This window comes from Lissotriton vulgaris, chromosome 8 (assembly GCF_964263255.1).
Source record: "Lissotriton vulgaris chromosome 8, aLisVul1.2, whole genome shotgun sequence".
Taxonomy (NCBI): Eukaryota; Metazoa; Chordata; class Amphibia; order Caudata; family Salamandridae; genus Lissotriton; species Lissotriton vulgaris.
In genome coordinates, this window is record NC_141696.1 from 830,905,492 (window position 1) to 830,930,430 (window position 24,939).

The 24,939-nt window shown below is 41.5% G+C and overlaps 1 protein-coding gene across 2 annotated transcripts in view; it reads right to left on the reverse strand.

Annotated features, from left to right (window-relative positions):
* Positions 1-24,939, reverse strand: part of LOC147698067 (interleukin-18 receptor accessory protein-like) — a 349,579-nt gene that overhangs the window by 75,479 nt on the left and 249,161 nt on the right. For both annotated transcript variants that reach the window (XM_086934737.1, XM_086934736.1), the window contains exons 4-6: positions 20,577-20,751; positions 20,304-20,478; positions 14,679-14,747 (exon numbers count right to left, since the gene is read on the reverse strand). In XM_086934737.1, the coding sequence (XP_086790863.1) occupies positions 14,679-14,747; positions 20,304-20,478; positions 20,577-20,751 (419 nt within the window). The remainder of the gene's footprint in view (positions 1-14,678; positions 14,748-20,303; positions 20,479-20,576; positions 20,752-24,939) is intronic.

A 24,939-nucleotide genomic window follows, 5' to 3' on the forward strand; every position in this document is an offset into this window, starting at 1 on the left:
AATCCCTGTTCACTAATTTCATCTCCTGTATCCACACCCCAACATGCTTTTAGGTTTCGCAGTGTCTGATCATCTTTTGGTAGGACGACGCTATATATCCTAAATATCAGCTTCCTGTCTCCTCCCATTCCTATAAGTGTTTGATTAAGTTTGTGCATCTCTGCTTCCTGGAGTATATTAGACCATTTCTCACAAAAGTCCGCAGCTTTTCAATGTAAGCAAGCTTCTTGATCCCCTTATCTATTACAAAAGGCAGTGAAGCTCATCATCGCGTCTTCAAGCTCACTGCAATTTCAACATGGGATTGTTCTGGAAAGTGTTTATCATATTGAAACATGGCTGATCCTCTGAAGTGAGTCCCTTCAACCTTGGCCTGCATTCATTTTCATCTGTACGACTCCCATCAAAGCTACAAGGCTTCAGCAAACCATTGTGAGAAGCACAATCATCCCATTGGCATGCAAAACCATCCATCATATTCCCTCAAGAGAAAGGTTACAAATTATGGATTTATGCTTTGCATTTGTGAATAAATAGACCTCATATTTTAACTGTTGGACTTGGCCCTCTCTGCAGGGCCACCCCCAATATTTTGCCATCACGCCTGCTAGTTATGCTGAATTAGTTTGGTTGGCTTTAGGACTATGTGCATTTTACCACTGCTAGCTGGTGCTAAAGTGCTTGTCCTCACTTCCTAACACATGGCAACATTGGCTTAGACCAGATTGGCAAATTCAATTCACTTATAAGTCCCTAGTAAAGTGGTATGCCATACATCGGGGGCCTGTAAATTATTTGCTACTAGTGGACTTGCAGCCTTTAATGTAACACCCACTTAAGTAGCAACCTTATAACATGTCCCAGGCCTGCCATTGCAGTTTGTATGCAGTTTTAAACTGCAAAAGAGGCTTGCCAATAAAATCCCCTTGCCAAGCCTCACATTCCCCTTTTATTGCATATAGGTCACCTCTAAGGTAGGCCATATGGCAAGGCACATTCTAATTAAAAGGTTGGATATGTACTTTTAAGTTTTAAATGTTCTAGTAATTAAAAAGTCCTAAATTCGTTTCCCACTACTGTGAGACCTACCTCTCCCATAGGATAACTTTGGGTTCTCTTACTACATTTAATAGGTGCTACGTTTTAATTAGGTACATGTAAGCATATGTTATGTTTGGTGAAATTGTAATAAACAATCCTCTTTCATTGCAAAGTCAGATTTTAAGTTACAATTTTGAAACTGCCACTTTTAGAAAGTTGGCATTTCCTGTCCTAACTATTTGGTGCCTGCAGCCTATTCCTGGGCCACATTACTGGGTGTAGCTGACAGCTGGACTTCGTTAATTCCTCCCAGATAGCCACAGAATAGAGTGATTAGGCGTGTTTGGGTGGGCAATCCACTGACAGGATAGGGGCTGGAGCTGGGTACAGCCCCAGTTGCAGCTGAATAGGCTGTGCTCAGCATTCACACAAAGGACTTGTCACCCTTGAATGTTCATGCAGCCAGCCTAAAGCCGGGGCAGGGGAAGCAAAAAGCGTCAAGCACTTCAAACAAAATTCTCTAGAAACTTCTCCTACTTCAAAGGAGGAACCAGGTTGAAAAATATGACCCTCACACCCGCTCTTCTGTTCACTTTCTACACATGCGGAAGGACTCTCAGAGGACTGTCAACTGCTGTGGCCTACTGTGTATGTCATAAGACTGCTTTGCTGCACCTGGAAGGCCCTGCTTTGCTGACTGTAGTCTGCCTTTAACCCTCAAACCCCCGCCTGGCTGTTTGCACCCTGCTCTACTGTGAACGCAAAACTACCAGAATGACTCCAAGGGACAGTCGACTGGCCTCCTTATCAGAGCCTCAGGGGCAGAACTGGCTCCAATCTTCTTGAATCCTTTCCTGGAACCAGCCTGAGTGAGTCCTAATCCTCAAAGTTGTACCCCTCCAGTCCTGGACCCTTGGTGGTAGTTCTAAAGGTGCCCAGATAGCCAAAATCATCCACAACATGTAACTTAAAAATGTTTTGGCTAAAAGCTGCTCTGCTATCCAAGAAGAGACCGAGATCAGGTTCGAAAATCCACCCAAGGTACACTCCCAACTGGCCTGACTTCACAGCATCTCCCGCTACGCTTTAAATTCACAGCAAATTCTGTTCAGCGGTCCTTAGCCAAAGAGGTATCTGCCCTTGTGGTACTGTCTGTGGTTATAGCCTCCAGCCTTGACCCAGCTGGAGATTTTTGACTTCCAAAAAAGCAGATCACCGATGATGACCCTTCCTCCTCAGACATTGCCGGTAGCCTTGCCCCACTGAACTTTACCTTCTCAGAACATTTTCTTCAGAATCTCTTCTAACCCCGAAATTAAGCACCAACTGGGGCTAATCCACTTCTTGTACCCGACTTGTTCTCCATCACAATATGCCATATTTTTTAACTTTGACCTGGTCTCGAATGACTATATGTCCAGGGTTGGTCTTCCGATATTTAAGTGCTAGTTTTTACCTTAAACATAAAACAATCATAACCCGGTTCCCTATTTATGTCACTTTGGTGCCAAATAGTTTATTAAAATGTACTCTATTTTAATGAATTGGTGTGGGGGTTTTCTTGTGCTGTGTTTCACTTTATTCCTGTTTGTATGCTGCATCAATAATTTATATATTGCCTCTAAGTTAAACCTGACTACTTTCATACCAAGCTACCAGAAGTTTAACACTTTGGCTGCTAAGGGGTTTCCCGCTGTGCGCTGGAAAGTGAGATATACCATTGTTCATGACAAGGTCAACTCGTCATAAGCACAGCTCCACTGTGTTTCATGACCAGCTGACCTTGTAATGAGCATGGAAGGGGTTAAGCACAAGTTAATTTAGTGACTTTTGTGGTTCACTATGACAGGGATTGCGGCTTTTCTTGAGCAGGGTTAACACCCTCCTCAGTCAACAACACACTTTTCCACAATAGCCAAACACTAATATGACCATGCTCCACTTTACTTGCGGCATCATTCTCTTCAGTCATTAGTAGTTTAATTAATGGTTGTTATTTATCTTGCTCTAGCTGCCAAGTTAAACTATTCACATAGCTCACTGTAAATCAAGAGCACAGAATGTATCCATTTATTTTAGGATTTGCATACTGCATGATGCGATTCTGACTCTGTCTCAGGGCTTTTGTTTGTCAGTCTCCTTGGGTTTATGACTGGCATGTGGTTGAGGCTTGGAAATAACCGTGTCTGCTTCACATGCCTTCTGGGCATTCTGGCAATTCTGAATGAAGAACTAAGAAGATGAGCACTAGTACACAGTGACTGTCCAGTTTCTGTTGGGTAGCATATCAAGCAATGCGAGCATTCGATCCTGGTCTATTTCAGGATAGGCTAAGGGTGATGTTGTGTCATTATATATTTCAAAGTTAAATATTGTCACATAGGTCGCATGGTTCTTCCTGAACAGGTGAAGCTTGATTCAGCCCTCAAATGTAGTCAGAAACCCTGAAAATGATTCCCCATGTTTTCCTTTCTTAACCTCTTCTGGAGATCAGAAAGATGAGGGGACAATACAGGTTCTCAGCAGGAGAATAGTGAAAAACTAGGTTTCAAAGACATGTGAAGTCTCGGCCTCCCACTATACTGCACTTTCAGTCTTAAATTGGGTACTTTGCTTAGTTGTGACTTTGACACTAGGCACATATCTGTATTTTTTTCAAATTAATTTCCATCCTTGATGCCTCGATTTAAAGCCTTTGGCTTAAATTCTTGAGAAGCTCTCCAATCTTTACATTCAATTCAATGGATTGGATACAGGAGTCACAGGAACTTTCTCAGCTTCTTTAAATGCTAGCCCAAGCTGTTGTCAGAGTCATTCTCCAACTGCATTGAAAATACCAATTCAGTTTCAAATCACACGATATGAAGGTGCCTAGAATGAAGGGAAAGTGCAACAGGACATAAAAGAGTACATAGGCTCAGATAAACAGGACTAACCCTGAAGGCGGAAACACCATCGTATGGGATTACTGTGCGGTCTCCGACTGGCTGACGGGCTCCTGAAGACCTTTAGAATCCAGCCAGAATGACCAGCCGGTTTCACTTTTAACCACCTAGATTGTAATTAGGCGGTCGGAAATGAAACTGATGATGTGATCAGAAAGCCTCTTCCCGCTCACCTCGCAATAGGGCCCTAAATAACCAAACCAATTGTGATTGTATCTACTGAACGCCACAGGATAGCCTGGATGTCATTCAAAGTCTTAAGACAATTTTGATGTGCAGGCTTTGGTCAATAAAAAAAGGACCCAATGAGATTACTTGCATTCCGGGGGCCTCTAACTTATGTCAGTGACATTAAAGAACGATTAGTTGATCCACTGTGTCACAAGTGCTAAATAGATCTTGTGGATGTAGAGCTAGTCATGCTTCTCATATATGGTATGTTGGCGTCTTTGTAAATGTCAGTCAGAACAAACTTTACACCTTGTGAATGTCGAAAGGATTGTATATGTAAGTACGATAAGGGGTGTAGCTATCTTTGCTAGACGTAACTATGTTCATATTGATCGGAAATTAATGGATAAGAACGGGCGGTGGGCTATAGCAGGGTATAATTTTGAGGGGCGAAAGATAACACTGTGTACGGTATATGGAGCCAATGTGGATGATGCAGGGGTTTTAAATTAAATAAACTTGGAACTGGCTACTTGGCCGCAACCAGTTGTGGTATGTGGAGATATTAATATAAATTTGAAGGATGATGCTTTACTGGATGGCTTTGATAAATACAGGGAGCAGTAACCTAAAGTTTTTAAGGCACTTTATAATTTAGTTAGGGACCAAGGATTAGTGGATGTGTGGGTTAGTTTGAGGGGGCAAGATAGTGGTTGTACTTTTTATTCCTACCCCCACAAAAAGTTGGTGAGACTTGATTATATCTTTGCACCTGTTTCCTTATTGGGCGGGCCACAATACGTGTTTATCCAAGGATTACATCGGACCACAGCCCAATTGTGCTTGAAATATTGGTTAGCTTTAGGAGACCTAAATGTTTAAACTTTACATACAATCGGAAATTTGGTCTAAATATGGAATTCAGGGAGCATATGAATAAGAGGATCCAGACTTTTTTTCAGATTAATGTTGGAACTGCCAATGCTGGGATAGTCTGGGACACTTTTAATGCGTGTTTCAGAGGGGAATGTATTAGCTTTAGCTCATGGCAGCAAAAGAAGCTTAAAAAAGAATTGGCAACGTTTTATGACCGCTTGATTGAGGCTGAAACGTCACTAATTAAGGGGATTGCCACTTCTCAGAACGATCTATCTGAATTAGAGAACGAGGTGGCGAAGGAGAGGGCTAATGTTGTGGGGTTATGGAGTACAGAGAATCCCAGGAGGTATTTAATATCTAGGATGCAAAGCCATGAGTTTGGTGAATCAATAGGGAAGCAGCTTGAGGTACTATTACGGATGAAAGAGTCGGCTAGAAATATTCAGGTACTGAGAGATGTGAATGGGGTATTGCACTCCGAACCTCACCAGATATTTAAGATCTTTCAGCAGTTTTACTCTGAGTTATATACGCAGCAGAGTGGGGCAGAGGCAGAAGTGGATTGGATAGAAACGCTGGAAGAGGGGCTGAAATGATTAGATCCCTCAAATTTAGAAGAAATGGAATGCCCGGATACTATACTGGAATTGGAAGGCACAGTGAAAAGTTTGGTTTTAGGTAAAGCAGCAGGCCCTGATAGAATCCCTGGGGAGGTCTATAGGCAGTTTTTTATATTATCAAGGATGAGCTGCTTAAGGTTATGCAGATGGCGCAGCTGGGGTACCCTCCTAGATCTTGGTCGGATGCCACAATTGCGGTATTTTATAAGAAAGGTAAGGATCCGGACTTGGTTGGCTCTTACCGCCCAATATCATTACTAAATGCGGATAATAAAATTTACTCCAGGACTCTGGCTAACCGACTGTCTAAAGTTATATCACCCTTAGTGTCCCAATACCAACACGGTTTTATACTGAAAAGAGGCACGATTGACCATATAAACAAAGTGATAACTTTATTTGATAATGCAGCTGTGGAGAAGCGTGAGTTAGCGCTCATTTTACTTGACGCGGAGAAAGCGTTCGATCGCGTTCATTGGGGCTATATGTGGAGACTTATGGATAAAATGCATTTTGGCCAGAAATGTATTGTTGTTCTACAGTCTCTTTATGTAGCTCCTGCAGCTAAAATATCTGCCATGGGAATGCTTTCTGATGTGTTGAGTTTAGCTCGGGGAACTCAACAGGGTTGCCCCTGTTCCCCTCTTTTGTTTGCCATCTATAAAAACCCTTTTATTGAACAATTGTCTCTTAGTGTATTTATTCCGGTATGCACCTGTTACAACGCATTCGTTACTCCGCACTACCATTACAACGCGACTTTTACAACGCATACCATTACAACGCATTGCGCTGGGGGGCGCTATAGGATAGGGAATAAGTATAATTTACTATCCAACACCTTCCCTAGGGTCCACGGGGACTGGAGTTAGAATAGTAAATTATACTTACCACTATCCAGCACCCCAAAGCGCTATGCGTTGTAATGGTATGCGTTGTAATGGTCGCGTTGTAATGGTAGGTAGTTGTAACGGTATGCGTTGTAACATGGTACATCCTTTATTCCACCGTATCGAGTTTTTGATTATTGTTTTTCTGTGTTCGCATATGCGGATGACATCGTTGTAGCTACAGTTAATTCTGCACTTGCCATTGAAGAAATTGAGAGATTGGCTAAAGAGTTCGGTAGTGTAACGGGCTATAAACTTAATGAATCAAACTCGCAGATTTTGTGCTTGGATACTTTAGTATGGCATGACGATAGGGTTGTAAAAGAAGTCACATAGTTAGGGATCCAGATTAGAGCAAATATGATTGAATTGGTGGGCGTTAATTGGACTGCACTGATTTCGAAAGTTAAGATTTTATTAGAAAGGTGGGAACGATTATATTTCTCTACTATTGGCTGGTGTAACATTATTAAAATTAATGTACTACCAAAGGTTCTTTACTTATTCCAGTCAATACCTTTGGAAATATTTAAAAAAAGGTTACAGCATTTACAATCAATGTGTGGCAAATTTATTTGGAACCCAGGGGGACCTAGACGGGCAATGAAATTATTACGGGGGAGATAGCTTCTAATATGGCTATTGCCCCAACCATTTTTGAAATCTTATTAGGCCCTATCACGAAGCAATGCTTGTTTATTGAGCTGGATGGTAGTTATTATAAACCCACGCATTTTAAAGTATTGATTAGCACATTCAAAGTTTGGAAATGGATATTCAAAACAACTGCAATGGGGAAAATTTCTTATTATACACCCTTTAAGGCCTATAGGCATTTACCAGGTATATTCTTAGATGAGATGTCAATATTGTGGCATAGGAAAGGGGTAAGATTTTTAGGGGAATTGTACCTGGATGATGGGAGTTGCAAATCATTTGAGGAAATAATGGCCCAGTTTGCTTTTCCCAGAACCTATTTTTTCAAATTTCTTCAAATTCGAGACTTTTTAGCTCGCCTGAATGTGGTTATGCAAACAAATAGGGTGGTAGAAGGGGTTAGAAGGCAGGCTAACATCGGAGCTATATATCAAATGTTATTATTTGGAAGATCAGATGACCTTGATAAAGTTAGACTGAAGTGGGTTACTGCTTTAGGGGACTCTGAAATTGAAGTGGAAGATATGCTTAAGTTGGTGAAAGATTCATTAATGTCTGCAAACCTTAAAGTCCAATTTTTTTAAACTTAATTTGATTTATACTATACCCCGGCACAAATGGCCAAATGGGGGGTTGGATAGGAGGGTAAATGTTTTCGCTGTAGGGAGGATGACGCCGATAGTTTACATATTTTTTTTGGTTGTGTTAAACTCCAAAGCTTTATTTTGGATATTGAAAAGTTTTTGTCATTGGTTATTAAAACCCCGCTAGTTATTACACCGGCTATGATGGTATTGGGGAAAATTCCTATAAATAAGGCGGTGGATGTTTTATATCAACATCGCTATTTTGGGTTTTTTTCCATGATGGTAGCCCGGTTGTGTATAGCAACTGAGTGGCTGCAGGAAAATCCACCTGCTTTTCAACAATGGCGAGCCAAAATGCAAAGTTTATATAAATTGGTATGGGGTGTGTTCTCAGTTAAGGGATCTAGGAGGAGACAACTGGGTCTAAAAATTTGGGGTGCATTCTGTAAATATTTTGAGGAATGATATTGGTTGATATAAATGAATTTAACGCTTTATCCTTCTCTATTTGTTCTTTTTTTTTTCTCTTCCCTGCTTATGTATGGTTATTTATAATTACTGATGATCTTTGCTGATTTATTTAATTATCTTGCTGTATATTTTATTGTGCCAATTTTTATGTCTATGTACTGCAATGTATTCCTTGTGTATGTGTTCTCGCTGAGAAAATATAAATACATTTCTTTTAAAAGGATTGTATATGTCACTTTTGTCAGTAGCTCTACCTCAAAACCTTTTTATGTGGGTGAAATTGTTCACTATCAAGTGCCCCTTTTTCTTTTATTACCTTTTGTGAGGCCTTTTCTTGGGCTCCTAGGGCAGTCAGACGATGTTGGACATTACATAGGATACTCTATAATCTATTTTATTTATTTAATTATTCAGTCTTCCAGACTTAAAGTTACAGAAAAGACAACACAGCAGTAAACTGAATATGTGCAAAAAAATCTTTATTTGACTGTCAAATAAAACCATTCAAATGAGCTAAAACAATTAGTATGATTTTTAATGTATTATATTGACAATAAAACGCATGTACACATAAAAGTATAACCTGTGGGCCTCTTAGCATCTCTACTCAAGCGCTGTAGATTTCAATAATCTCAAGTAGACCCTATGCGTACAGCAACATGCATAAAATGTTTCTTAAATGACTGTGGAATGTCATGTAAACCAATGAATACACAATAAAAGTGCTGACTTTGTGCCGTTTACACTCCAAAAGTGATTTCCTACTTTTATCCTATTTGGCGGACTACTTGCTGTTTAGCTGTAGATTCCGGCAACCTTGTCCATAAACCTGGAGAATATCACACGATGGGCCTGATTCCAATCTCGTTGGGAAAGCATAAAGTCCGAATTGATTCCTGAACACTTTCTGTAGGACTCAGATTGGGGGAGTCCGATCGAATAAGTATGATGCATCCAGATGCGATTCGGTCACACTCCCTTTGACATTGACATCATTGGGAGCCTGTTTTGGGAACATGAGCACAGCCTCCCATTGAAGAAAGGGGTGGTTAGAGAAAACCTTGCACCTTGTGGCAGGTAACCTATGTTGCCTGCCACACTGTGCATGGTTGGGAAGGAGGGACCAATGGATACCCCCATGGTGAAGGGGTCCTGCTACGAGCCCCCAAAGATTGGTTCCAGCAGCCGTACCGAATCGGAAAGGCTGTTCAAATCTGCCATCGTACTTGCTCGCTCAAAAATCGAGTCTATAGAGTTTTCCGAATCGGCTTCGGAAAGGCTCAACCTGTCCGAATGCCTTGTGGAACAGATTAGGTCAGCCCTAATGGTCTACATGCATCGCACTTGGTTGTTCGGAACTGGGAACGAATCGGTCACAAACAAGGGCTCCCGATCGGATTTGGTAAACCCAAATCTGATTCAGTGCCCTTACGAACGACCCCTAAGTCTGCAATCAGTTCTGTGGAAGTAGTGTTTAATGGGCTCCTGTTCTGTCCTGTCAATGTTCAGCTTGCAGAATAGTGGCTTGAGCAGTGATCTTCTATCTTGGTCAACAGCATGACAGATGCTTAAAACTTGGGCCCAAGAATCCTTGTGATGAGAGCAGAAGTAACAGGCTGTGTCAGGTGACTTCTCCTACATCAAATAGTCCCATAAGGAGCCTCAGTAATTTTCATTTGAGTGTCTTAGAAATGGGCAGCTATAAGTATTGTTTAAGTGCCTTTGCCTGTAGGGTTTTGCACATCAGCTTAAGGACATTGAATTTTAACCGCATCGCTGCGGGCGATATTTTCCTCCTGTGCTGGGCCCCTATGAAAACGGGCATGGCCGTGACGGAACCATTCCGTCATCAGCACAGCCCAACCGTGACTGATGACGGAATGGTTCCTTCACCAGCATCGAAGGGGTTAACAACTCGTCTCAGGAGGTGTTTGAAACATTCATAGGTGATGTTCAGGGACCATGGTGGAACCATTTGGAGCTCCATGAGGATTTTCTCAAAAGCAATATGCCGCAGCGTGGAATGGGGCTTGATCAAGTCTCAGCTAAGATGATATTTAAATGTCCCAACCTCTGCTTTTTTAAATTTAAACCAAAGCTTTAATAAGGTTCCCCCCTTGGGCCAGGGCTTGCTCCGTAAGGATACTTCCAGGTGAATTTGAGCTTCTCTAGTGGAGTATTGTAATTTGAAAATTGATCTACAAAGCCTGGATGGAACTAAGTTCTGCCATCCTTCAAACGTTTCTGGAAAAGTTTCCAGGCGATACACTAATGAAGTTAGGTGACTAAAAGGGTTGTTATCCATGGCAACTGTCTTTAGGTAATGGGTACATTCCTCATCATATTTGTTCCTCCATTTTTCAAAATGCTTTTCCACTTTGGACGACTATTTAACATGCCCTGCTCTTAGATTAAGTGAGCCAAGATCTGCCTGGTTGGCACATTGAAGCGTATAGCTTCCTATCAGCAGTTGCTTTTTACAGGAAGTTATTGCTTCCTAATCAATGTTCAATTACAAATTTGTAGAGCTGAAGTGAGAGAAAAGTGTAATTGAGTACTGCATCACATTTCAGCCCCACATGTGTGACGGCTGCTGATTGGTCATGCTTTTTCTGGTCATTCATTGCTTGGAGGCTGATGGAGTGAAGTATTTCAATTAAGTCAACGCCTATACTGTCCTGCCTCTGTGGGTGAGACTGTGATGGTGGAATCTGCCAGATTAGGTCTTATGTTCGGGTAGACTCAATGTTTGCATTAAGATGAACAAGATTTAGGTTAAAGTTCTACATATTTCCTGTAAGTATTTGATAGTGTACTTTCTTTTGAAGATACTTTCGACCTGCCTTCAAGTATATGCAGAGCAGTAGAAGGTTTTGATGTGGCTTACTAGGAATTGTTAAAAGTATTCCTAGAAGCCATGATTTTCTACTATTTCAAATTTCATTTTAAAATTCATAGTAGTTCTACACAAATTGTATAGCTTTCTGGCTTGCCTCCCTTTTGCAGCCACTGTTGTGCTTAAACAATTTACAATTTCTGTGATTACCCAAACAGTCAATCAATGAATCAAAATAAGTTTATTCGGTTTTCAGGTGTAAAACAATTAAAGTTACCCAAACAGTCAAATTTTTCAACATAATGTTCCTAATATTAATTAATCACACAATCAATGCAGGAGTTTGTTTCTGAAAATTAAAAAAACAAATGACCACTTGACTGTGGAGTTTTCATCCATGGTGTAGGGCGGGGGTCATTCTTTTTTTCTGTATTTCACCACCACGCATTTACTGCCAGTGACAGACAGAAAAAAGCATCAGGCTGTCCATTCTAAATGGGGCAGACAGACTGATGTGCTTACTCCGACAGCCCCTATTCCAGCTAATGCCGGAGCAGGATAGAGCGAGAGGACTGAGAGTTTGGTTTACCGGGTACTCCGTCACATGTGTGATGGAGTACTCTGCCGACCAAACTCTAAATGACACCCTATGTGGTTTATTTAAAACTTGGTGGACAGGATACTCCACCAGTATCCTTTCAACCAAACTAACTTCTGCAAGCTCTATTTAGAGCTGAGCAATCTGTCAGGTTTGTACTGGCAGTGTTTTCTGAATGGTGCCATGAGACATGACGAGACTCAGCAAACTTAAAAATGTCTTCAGAGGAGTCACTGTGAAGATGGCCCCTCTAAAATTGTAGATCTATGTCAGGGAGGCAGAGATCACTAAATATGGTGGACGGTATTTTGTATGGGCTGAGTATTAACTACATCCGACTGGTGAACTCTGGAATTACTGTCAAAAACTAAAATAGCAAAAACAATGGTTGATGGACAGAACATTCCAGCCCGAACTGCCAAGCCATGTCTTCCCTGGACCAGAATCAAGCATCCTCGGACCGGTTTCTGGCTATCAGCCGTCATCAGCCAGGATAGCTTGACTCCAGTGGTGTGGAGAGCACAGGACTCACGTCTGAGCATACCCGTCCCACTCGGGGTGACAAATGCAAAAACAAAAGTTGATGGAGAGAATGCAGAACAATGTCATACATTCACCCCAGTACAGAGATCTGGGCCTAAATCCAACTTTTTTTGCACTCCACAGCACCCCAGTTCAGACATGGCCATATGCAAATCAGCCTTGACCCTGTGCCTCATGGGAACAGTCCAGCCCAAACTGCCAAGCCATGTCTTCACTGGACCGGAATGTTTTGCCATTGTGCAAAATTCCGTCCATCATCTTGTTTGCTATTCACCCTATGTGGGAAGGGTATGCCCAGACATGGGTCCCTTGCTCACTAAGCCACTGGAGTCAAGCTATCCTGGCTGAAGATGGCTGATAGCCAGAAACCGGTCCTAGGATGCTTGATTCCGGTCCAGGAAAGACATGGCTTGGCAGTTCGGGCTAGACTGTTCCCATGAGGCACAGGGCCAAGACTGATTTGCATATGGCCATGTCTGAACTGGGGTGGCTTGGTGAGCAAAATAACGATGGTTTAAACCCAGATCTGTGACTGGGGGTCAATGTTTTGCCATTGTGCAACATTCCGTCCATCGCCTTGTTTGTTTTGCTATTCACCCTATGTGGGAAGGGTATGCCCAAACGTGGGTCCCTTGCTCACTACGCCACTGAAGTCAAGCTATCCTGGCTGAAGACGGCTATTAGCCAGAAACCGGTCCTAGGATTCTTGATTCCGGTCTAGGAAAGACATGGCTTAGCAGTTCGGGCTGGACTGTTCCCATGAGGCACAGGGCCAAGACTGATTTGCATATGGCCATGTCTGAAATGGGGTGGCTTGGTGAGCAACATAACGATGGATTAAACCCAGATCTGTGACTGGGGGTGAATATTTTGCCATTGTGCAACATTCCGTCCATCATCTTGTTTGTTTTGCTATTCACCCTATGTGGGAAGGGTATGCCCAGAAAGGGTCCCTTGCTCACTATGTCACTGGAGTCAAACTATCCTGGCTGAAGACGGCTGTTAGCCAGAAACCAGTCCTAGGATGCTTGATTCCGGTCCAGGCAAGACATGGCTTGGCGGTTCGGGCTGGACTGTTCCCATGAGGCACAGGGCCAAGACTGATTTGCATATGGCCATGTCTGAACTGGGGTGGCTTGGTGAGCAAAATAACGATGGATTAAACCCAGATCTGTGACTGGGGTGACATTTTTGCCATTGTGCAACATTCCGTCTATCATCTTGTTTGTTTTGCTCTTCACCCTATGTGTTAAGGGTATGCCCAGACGTGGGTCCCTTGCTCACTACGCCACTGGAGTCAAGCTATCCTGGCTGAAGACGGCTGGTAGCCAGAAACCGGTCCTAGGATGCTTGATTCTGGTCCAGGAAAGACATGGCTTGGCAGTTCGGGCTGGACTGTTCCCATGAGGCACAGGGCCAAGACTGATTTGCATATGGCCATGTCTGAACTGGAGTGGCATAGTGAGCAAAATAAGGATGGATTAAACCCAGATCTGTGACTGGGGGTGAATGTTTTGCCATTGTGCAACATTCCGTCCATCGTCTTGTTTGTTTTGCTAAAAAATTAAAAGAGGCCTTAAGTCTGTTAAGCTCTCATCCCTTTTAGGACACTTACCTGGCCACAAGGCATAGCCACTCTCCTTTTCACCATTAGCATGGCAATATCTGTGAACCTCCGTATCATTACAGTCAGCTGTCTCATGAAGAAGAGTGGGACACAAGTGGGGTAGATTTACAATTGATATTGTTCTACAGCTGGAGCCCCAGGTAATAATTCTATTGCACTTCAAGTGACCAAACACTGTCAATTAGAACTTCACTCATTCATAGATTCTTCTGGTCCATGGAGCAACCTCAAAAGTTATTACTGCTCATAAACACAAAGTGCTCCAATGGAGAAACATTCTGCTTGCCCTGCTCTCCTAGGGCATCTCAAAATCTATTTTCCACATATCTCTGTATGTCCGCATCATTCACTGTTCTTCACATCAAATTATTGTCACATAATTGCAGTGAGTACTCACCACTTCCTCGGTTGCTGTGCTTGCTACAGTGTAAATTATGCAACTTTTCAACACAGAATATTTTCAGTTCTGCATGCAGGCCCCTCAACACTTTCTCAGTGCTTTTTCTGGAATGCTGCATTGTGAATGAGCTAAAAATGTCCAAACTTGCAAGTAATGTTCATCATATGCAAATCTGCCTCGTATTGCCAGTATATTGATTCTTGACAAGGAATGGAGGGTTCTAAAAATCTCCATAATCCCACTTATGATTTTGTTGACTGTACACAAAAATGCAAGTAATTTTAGTGACTAAATTTAACCCACTCTAAAGATAATGTCATCCAACGATAAAAGTGGTATACAGATTGTCACACTGTGTTTTTAATATTATGTTGCCACTTCAATATTATTAGCAGGAAAAAACATTATCTTACCAAGTTCCACTTCCTGGTTTTGACCATCAGTAGGATCCAAAATTACTGGTTTATGAACAGTGTCTCTTACTACAATACAAAACAGACAATAAATGGATATCAAAGCAGACAGAAATATATGTTTTACTGTAAATAGTCAACATAAGGGAAATCCTTAGAAATACACCCAAATGACTTGCAAGACTATTTTACCATATGCTTGCTGTATCTGGTAGCATGTCAGCTTGTGTGGCTTTCTATCATCTAACAATTACAAAGTTCCACATAACTTAGTGCCAATCTAAAGAGCGAAGCCCACAAACAGCCTTCTTGTACCTTTTGGTCTGAGTGCATTGTTAGGATATATTCTGGTTGAAGGTAACTCATGGATATCCCATATAAAGTCTTAATACTTCTCTAAATGAGTGGTCTGAGGTGATAGAATAAAGCTATATTTTTACTTTGATTTCAATTTGCAGATGCAAAAGACAAATACGTTGTCCATAATGGAACTGAAATTACACCTTTCAGCATCTTCAATCATTCTTCCTCTCCCTAGTCCCACTTAATGGTAAAATACTTGGTTACTGTTAGACCTGGCATCCTTGATGTGGTTTCCCCCTAACCTTTTGCCTTCAGTTCTCATGTTTTGGCTGACTTAGTTTTTGCTGGCCTTAGGACTCTGTGTCCTCTACCACTGCTAAAAAGTGTTAAAGTGCCTGCGCTCTCTGCTCAACACATGGTAACATTGGGGTATACTCAATTGGTATATTTAATTTACTTATTAGACCCTTGTAAAGTGCACTACATGTGCCCAAGGCATGTAAATTAAATACTACTAATGGGCTTGCAGCACTGATTGTGCCACCCACTTAAGTAGCCTTTTAAACATGTCTCAGGCTTGCAATTACAGAGCCTGTGTTTGCAGTCATTTTGCCAGACCCAAATCCTCCTTTTTAACACATACCAGTCACCCCTAAAGTAGGCTCTAGCCTGGATCAAGGGCAGGGTGCAGTGTATTTAAAAGGTGGACATGTACTTTTCAGTTTTACATGTTCTGGTAGTGAAAATATCTTAAATCTGCTTTCCACTACTGCAAGGCGTCTCTCTTCCATGGGATAACATTGGAGTTGCCTTATTACATTTCATAAGTGTAATTTTCAAATGGGGAACGATAACTTTTTATATTTTATTTATTTAATTTACAGAGTTTTATATAGCGCAAACTTGACCCAAAGGTATCAGGTATCAGAGCGCTTTACATGGCACCAGTTGCGTTACATGAGGACACATTCATTTTTTTGTTAGGCACGGGGAGATTAAGTTGTTTTCCAGAATCACAAGATGTTCAGCGTCGTTGCCGAGACTCGAACCCAGTTCCCCAGAATCGAGGTCGACCACCCTAGCTGTTAGGCCAACTACTCTCCCCAAGTTAAGGTTTGGTGTGTCTGGAATGCTAATCTAAAATCCTAATTTATGGTGGAGCTAGATTTTAAATAAAAAAATCTGAAAATGTCACTTTCAAAAAGTTGACAGGTTAGCAGTCTAGCTGCACGTGCTCGCCTATTCATGGTGACTGCAGCGCGAAAGCATGGAGCCGGTCCGCCAAAGGCAGGCCTGTCTGTGCCCCTCCGCTGGGCAAGGAACCCTGCTCAGTTTCCTCCACAGCATGTTTATTCGCTAAGGTACAATGCTGACAAACTTTGACAGTTCAAGCCAGTCCCATCAAAGCAATGCACGCATGTCTTTGAGCCAGACAGCCTCCTCAGAAGTGGAGTGGTCTGCCAGTATTGTGGTTTCACGTTGGATACAAACCTACACCACACTGATAACATTCAAGAGACACAGGGAAAGATAGCTCACTGGAAAATGGGGCTCATAAATTGCAGGTCCCTTCCAGGACATAAAATAGAGATGGGGATGCTTCTAGAAGAAGAAGCACTCAATATACTTTTCATTACAGAAACTTAGCTGAATCAGAGCTCTACTCCTGACATTATCATGACCCACCCCACAGGCTACACCATTAGCAGGCAGAACAGGGTCGGAAAACCAGGTGGAGGAGTGGCCAATATTTACAAAACTCAGTTCACTTGCCCTATTATGCCTCTGACATTAACCAACTGCAATGCTATGCAGTTTAGAATTACACTCGGCCTCACTTCCGCTTTCCCTGGTACTCTCCTTTACAGACCCCCCGGTCCCCACACAACATTTTTAGATGCCCTCCCAGATCTCCTTGCTAATTTTATCATAGGAAAAGGAGCTTTTACAGCACTTGGTGATTTTATTGTCCACCTTGATGATCCCGATAACGCAGCTGCCAACAGACTTTGCTCAGATCTTCAAGCCCTGCAACTCCTTCAGTTGATGAACGGCACCACTCATAAAAATGGGCATATCCTAGACCCAATCTTTTCTAATGACCTTAAGATTCAGGTGCTTAGTCTGGTCTCAGTCCCTTGATCTGATCATAGTTACATTCCCTTCCTTTACACTAAGGTATCCAGTCAGACATGACCTGTTGGAGACATGAAGCCAGACAGGATTTGGCCTAGGGCCGCTCTAGAAAAATGGATCAATCTCCTAAAGTCTAATTTACCATTCCTAAGAGATTATCCTAACGAGGCCAATGCACGCTGGTCAGACTGGATCAATGAATCAGTGGAAAAATGTTTCAGAAACCTATTATAAAAACAAAGTGCAATCTCAGGAGAGCCACCAGGTTTAACAGCCAAAAGAAAAAATGTAAGAGACTAGAAAGGAATTGGAAGAAAGCCTATGCCCCTGATCTTAAGACGTTGTACAAAAGCACCAAAAGCACCATCCAACAGTATCACAATGATATCAAGGAAGCTCAGACAAAACACGATAAAGAGCAGATCAGTATGACCGCCAACTCGCCCCAAGAGGTAGTTAAAATTGTTAAGACCATTACCACAATACAGAACAGAGTACCCCCACACTCCAAACCTCCAAGGAGAGATGCAATGAGCTAGCCACTTTCTTTAAAAATAAAATAGAAATTATACATAGTTCACGGCACCTGAACCCCTTGGGTGACTCTGAAGTTATGCAGGACATCTCTGGGAGCTCTGGCCAGAAGCACAGTCCTCACCTATCTGCCCTCTCAACTTCCCCTGCTTTTGACTCTTATCGGGCCCTAAGGATGGAACACCTGGGTGCTCTCCTGAAGAACATCAAATCAGGTTCACCACTCAACCCAGCCCCCCTTACATTCTTCTCCAAGTTGGGTAGCCAGTTCTCTCCACGATGGCAGAGCTCATCTCACTATCCCTGAGCACTGTGATAGTGCCAAAAGAATTAAATCACGCATTGGTAAAGCCCTTGCTCAAGAAACCCCATCTTGATCCAACAGTATTGGGGAATTTTTGCCCCATCTCATTGCTCTCCATTCTAGGCAAGGTTGCAAAGAAACATGTTAATAGCATTTTCTCAGAATTCCTAGAGGAGAATAATATTCTGCACCAGTCCCAGATGGGGTTCCGTTCTGAACACAGCATGGAATCTGCCTCCTCCTGTCACCGAGAAACTTAAAACGATACTTGAACGGGGAGGAGCGGCTGCTATCCTTCTTCTTGACCTTAGCGCAGTGTTTGATACTGTTCATCACAGTATCTTAATAAGTAGACTAGGGTCGATTGGGATTCAGGATATGGCCATTCTTTGGCTGGCCTCCTTCCTAAGTGAATGGTCAATCCAATGTATGGAAGCTGCCTTCCTCTCTGACTCGTTGGCTTCCCCCATCCACAGTTCCTCAGGGTTCGGCGCTCAGTTCCACCCTGTTTAATGTTTACATGAGCCCACTTTCACATATTGTAGGGAAGTTTGGACTATCAATTGTGACCTATGCTGACAAAATGCAATTGATTGTCTCAGTGTATAAAGCAGCTAAATACAAAAATTTGAAACTGGTCCCATGCATCAAAAAGATAGCAAACTAGACGGCCAACTGTAGTCTAAAGCTCAATGCTGAGAAAACTGAGCTTATGTTTCTTGCCAATTGCACAGATCGTTGGAACAAGATCAGCTAGCCGGATAACTGGGCTGCGCCCAGCGCCCCCAAGCTCTCCATCAAGAACCTGGGGATGTGGCTAGATCAGAATCCTTCTATGGATACCCAAGCAAAGATACTCTCAGCCACCTGCTTCGGTATTCTACGTTTGATCCAGAAGATCATAGACTTTCTCCCAGATCAAGCTCGGAGAATGGTGATCCAGGCACTGGAGCTCTCAAGATTGGACTACGGTAACTCACTGTACATAGGGACCCCCAAATACATTGTCAACAGGATTCAGGGTGTCAAAAACACTGCAGCCAGGATGCTATTGAAGATACCCAAGCCAGAGTCAGTGAAAGCCTCACTGAGCAAACTCCATTAGCTTCACATCCAATCCAGGGTCAAGTTCAAGACCCTATGCCTAGCTCACAAAGCTATGCATGGCAGGGGTCCGGCCCTTTTACAATGCCTCATTTCCCCATATGTCCCCAGGAGGTCCCTCAGAGCATCATCTGACTTCCTCATGAGCGCAACACGGATAAAAAGAGCCAGATGGGGAGGGAGATCCTTTTCTCACTTGGTCTCAAAACTCTGGAACTCAATGTCCACAGAATTGAAACTCCTATAGGATGTAAGCAGCTTCAGGAAGAAGCTCAAAGCCTGGCTCTTCCCATGATTGCTCCTCCACAACACCCCGTCCTCCTCTCTGCAGCACTGGGAAGCCCTTGGGCAGCTATGCGCTCTACAAATCACATAAACATAGTTGGCAGTTGGGCTTTGTGTATTCCTCCTAGACAGCCACTTTGGGGGCTTAGGTGTGACTGGATGAGTCCTCACTGGCAGGATGGGAGGGAGGAGCTGGGCTCAGCCTCACCTACATCTGAATAGGCTATGTTTTATCTCCACACAAAGGGATACATGCCCCCTGTAGTTAGTCTGGAGTCAGGGCAGGGAATGCAGTGCATCTGTGGACTTCAAAGGCATGCCTCTAGAAGCTTCTCCTCACTTCAAATATACAACATTGTACAAAAGAAAGACCTCAGACTTCACCACTTCAGCACACTTCTGGACCTGTGGATACTCTGCCAGGGAGAAGGACTGCTGTGCTGCCACAAGGACAGCCACTCTGCTGGACTGCTGATCTGTTGGAACTGCTGCTCTGCTTACCTGCTGCCCTCTCACCTGGGCGAGACTTGCTTCTAGCCCGACTGATGATAAGCCAGCTGAGGTCCTAATGCAAGTGTACTCTTTTCACCCATTTTAGGCAAAAGATTGCAAACAAAACTCAAGTTGAATTAGATATTTATAACATGCCAAGAATGTCATTCTGGTCCAAGATTTCTAAGGGAGATGGTTTCATTCTTTACTTTGTTTTGCCTCTCCCATGTCTATTCAGCATAAAAAGTTTACTCAGGCTCCTGAAATAACCAACGTTCCTGGTTCAAAGCTAGAGTATTCTTACTAATAAGGATTCTGTGATGAGAAGAATAGCAGAGATTGGGATAACTGGTCAAAATTTCAAGGCTTTTCAGACAATACTATATCAGACAATCGGTGCTTCCTTACTAACTCCATACCATCAGCTAATAACAATGAAGAGCATTGAAAATGGACATACTACTTACCAATAGCCTGTATGATCACCACAGACCTCACTAGCCACCGGTCTGTTTTGTTAAATTGAATGTAGTCACATGCATAGATGCCTGAATCTGTTTCATAGATTTCGTTCCAGACAATTTCCTTTTCCTTTATCTCAAGGGAATATCTGTTTTTATTTGGAACCATTAGGTTTCCATTCTGATAAATAAATTAGAGTGAAAAAAAGTATTTTATGTTATAATTATGACTGCACGGACATGCATTGTCAAGTATAGTTCATATTTGTAAGTGTTTACCTTATACCACTTCACTGAGGACCTCTGTGTATCTTTATAGCAGTTCAGTGATGGGCAATACAGGGAATTTCCAGCACCAATAAAAAAGTAAAGTTTAGTTTCTCCAAAGTTGGAACAATTTGCGTTGATTTTCTCCTCAACATTCAAAATGATTTTGAGACAAAGTAGTTCCTTTCTGAAGTGCATTAAAAGAAGAAAAAAGCTAAATAAGCACAGGGTATTCATTAAGTAAATAATATGACATGCATCTTTGTAAAGTACATATTCACCTAAAATGGTCTTTTGGTGCTACAGGGCAGATGCGCCTTGTGCCAACGTATTGCTACTCATTTTATCAACCTCATAGGGATGAAAGTAAGAATGAAACTGCCATGAATAAAACTGTTGAACATTGGGTCGAGCACAGATTTCTACAGTGCATGCAGTGGTCCACTGAGCCTTCATACCCAGGAATATATACCCGCTCTTACCCCACAATTATGATGTATCCATACAAATATCATCTAAGTGACAATGTATCATTGTCCCTCTTCCTCATCTTAGTCTATTCCTTTTGAGGGTGAGCCTTACCAAGAAAAAAGTAATTGTGTTATTACTCAGGATTTTACCTTAAAAAGTTAAAATCCATGCTGTTTCTGTTTAGAACAGGGGCGCTGATGAAATTTTCCTAAATGCAATTTTATTTGGATTCTCGGCTACATGAGTGTGGAGGATTAAAACTGGAAGAATCTTCCCTTTTCCCTGGTAGGTCCTAGGCCCTGCAGCTCTATTCAAGGTGATCACACTTTTTTGATTTCCATACAGATACAGATTTTTTCTGAAACACTAGTCGTCTTGATAAATTCATTACTTAGGGAACCCTAAGAATGGCACTCGCAATACTCCAAACCAGCACTTTTGAGGGCAGAATACCTCTTGCAAGCTTCAGATCAAACTTACACTATAAAGTTATTAACAGCAATGAATGACCTTCACCCAGTAGGATGAAGGCGCTTTGAGAATAGATAGGCATTCACTGGGCAGGAGATGCTACATACATGCATTGCATGGTGGTAACCCTGTAAAAAATACACTGCCAGCTGCAAATGCAGTGGTACACAGGAGGCAACTAAAGATGATAAACTACTTATTAATCAAGGACTAATAGTAGTGAAGAGGGATACAGCTCAACAATGTGATAGGCCTATACTGTTGACGATTGGGGAATGGAGTCACAAAAAGGATAGGCGCATGGTTGCGGAGTGAGTGATGGGTGCAGAGCTTGCTTCTCCAAAGGAATTTGACAAGATTTGGAGGGGGGGGGCTTTAATGGAATATCATGGGTTTGACTAGAATAATTCGACATCTTGGAGAACGTGACCAACCTTATTATAAGTAAGTAATCCTGCATACATGAATGTCAAAACTATAAAAAAAAATGCAATTATGTTTTCTTTATTCTTGATGCTGTTACTGGATGTGAATATCTATAAAGGATTGATGCACTGATTGTCTTGCATAATAACCACAAACAAACCTCAATGTGATGGATGCATATCACAATCGTTCCATGTCTTCCTTTATAATAATATTGTGTTTCATCATAGTAAATATAGCTTGAATAGGTGAATTTTGTGCAGGAAAGTAATCCTTCTTGACAGTACTGCAAACACCCTTGCAATATGGCGCGAGGGTGCCTGACTTGGAGCTAGGCACACTACACCATTTCTTTGAAGATATGGCTCAGTTCTGCTCTCTCTCGTTCAAGCAACGCAATGCAGCAGCTTTATTAGTTTCCATCCTCTTCTGCTCTCTTCCTTTGCCTTTATTCCTTGTCTTTGTACATGCATGGTTCCGCTATTTGCTCACATTGTTAGGGGGACGTCCAGACCACATACAATTGAATGAGATCCAAGATAATTATCGTCACAAAACAATATTAGAATATTTATCTATTAAATATAATATGTGCATAAAAGGAGAGGCTTGTGAAGGAAACTTCTGTTAAAGCTGTATCCTCTCTGTGATCTGGCCTGCCGTTAACAAAATCACTGTCAACATTTTGCCATTTTCTTTCCACTTTCATCAAAAAATATTGAATGGCAACTGTTCTGTGCACAGGTCTCTGGTGTCCTGAGATTGAAGGGGAGTACTTTAAACATGTGAGACCATAAGTCATTCCGAAAGGTAATGCAGTCTGATTAGAGGAACAACATATGTCTGACTCCAGCAATCTCTAGTAAAGCCTAAGGTGGAACACAGTGCTTTAAAAAAGGAACTGTGGCTGACTCCAGGCAGCCTACTTTAGAAAACATTTGCTTCATGCTCCAGAGACCTCTAGTGTAGACCTAGAACTAGGCCACAGCAGCTTGATTTCAACGAGAACATATATCTGACTCCAACAGCCTCTAGTAACAGCCTAAGGTATTGCAGCTTGAATCTAGCAAGGACATGCGTCTGACTCCAATGACCTATAGTAATAGCTTAAGGTTCTGCACTCTGATTAATAGAAGATTGTTTTCTTGACACCAGGGAGTGTTAGTAACGAACTAACACAATGCAGTCTGCTACATGCATTCTATAGGTCCAATAACATGCAGTCTTGTGCGATGCATGGCCATGCACAGTGGTGCAGAGGTGAGTGTGTACTATGTCCCATACGACGTATGCAGAATGTACACCCTTCCTGTACAGATTTCTATTTCTAGACAACCTTAAAAGCATCCCATGCTTTGGCTATGCACTGTTCATTGCCGCATATATGTAGTGCATGGTTTTCTTAGAAATAAATACATTTCCTCTTGTTAATGCTTTCATCAAGAAGGCATTAGTATTTGAGGCAACGCATAACATTTTTTTATTTTAAATTTTATTTTCAACCAAAATCTTTTTAGAAAACACCTTCACTAGCATTTTTATATTGAACTAATAATAATTAAACAGTTAATCAATTGTTATGCATTTTCTACTTCAATATATATATATTTTTAAGTTTAAATGTTGGATTTTATTATTTTTAAAAATGTATGTAAATATTAATGTTTAAAATGCTAAAATGTGTTTATTGAATCTAATATTGTAAGACTGAACAAGATTTTATAAAAAACGTTTTTATATTTGTATTTCAATTAAAATCTGGCATAATTTAATTAAACTAATGTTGTCTTCTAATGAGTGTTATTATAAGTACCTGCCTCCATTATTTTCTATGGAGGTGAGTTGAAGTACAGTGGCCAAGTGGTGTGCTAGACGTATTCAAGGATGTGATGGGGTACATTTACTGCTGTTTGAGACCATTTTTGACTGTAGTATCTCTAGAAGTGCAGACTGTAAATACCAATGGGCTTTTGTAGGTGGATGTGCATATTTGTATATCGCTCTGTAAACCTCTACTTACAGCTCCTTAAAACTCTCCCATTTACGAGTAAGTAATCCCCATTTTCCAACCACTCCGCTTGGATATTCTGATGTTTATGTCCAAAACATATGCCTTGGTGTCCGGAGCACTCTGTATGGAAAAGATAGAAGTGATGGAGGCGGAGGACTCCGCATTTAGGTTTGTGAATTGCATTTTGCAGTGCGTTAATAGGACTACAGTGGAACTACTAAATGCACTCCAAAATGCATTTTGTGAATCGGGTCCTTTGTGTATGACTCCAGGTGCCTCTAGTAACTATTTAAATTATTGCAGCCTGGTAAAGCAATTACTTATTTCTTTTTGGAGGGGTCTCAAGTAACAAGCATTATGAAAGCTGCTATGCTGGCTTACATTTTTTTTGTTACAAGCCAGATGTATTGAATTTTAGTAACGCTTACTTTAAAAAAAAGAGACTTATTGGTTTTGCCATTGCTGTTTTATTGTGACTAAACTTACTATTTACTATGTAACAATGATATCTCTATTTTTTTTCGTTTTGAAGTGCAGCTGTGCATTGCTTCTGTGTTGTTTAGTTGGTATGTTTTTCTTCCCTTTTTTTCATTACCCTATTTTCCCATTAGCAATATTAGCATCTTCTTCACCCATTTTTTCACTTTATTATTGTATAATATGTGGTATAATCTATAATATAACTAATGCTAATTTATTGATTGCTTTTCTATTTTATATTAGCTATATTAATATGTTTATTAAATTTAATATTATGGCTCTTAATTGTACCAATTATCAAAAAAGTAGGTGCATTTGTACGCCAATTAGGCTACAGAACAGATAACCCACAAATTAAACTAATGACAATTATTCTGTTTTAGGATGTGTAATGAGGATACACAAATCCTGTCATCATCTGTGATGTTCTTTTTTTTAATTCCTCAAACTATGACCCAACTACCTGAGATGTTGTGGTGACTATGTTAGTCATAATAAGTGTGCCGTGGAATATGT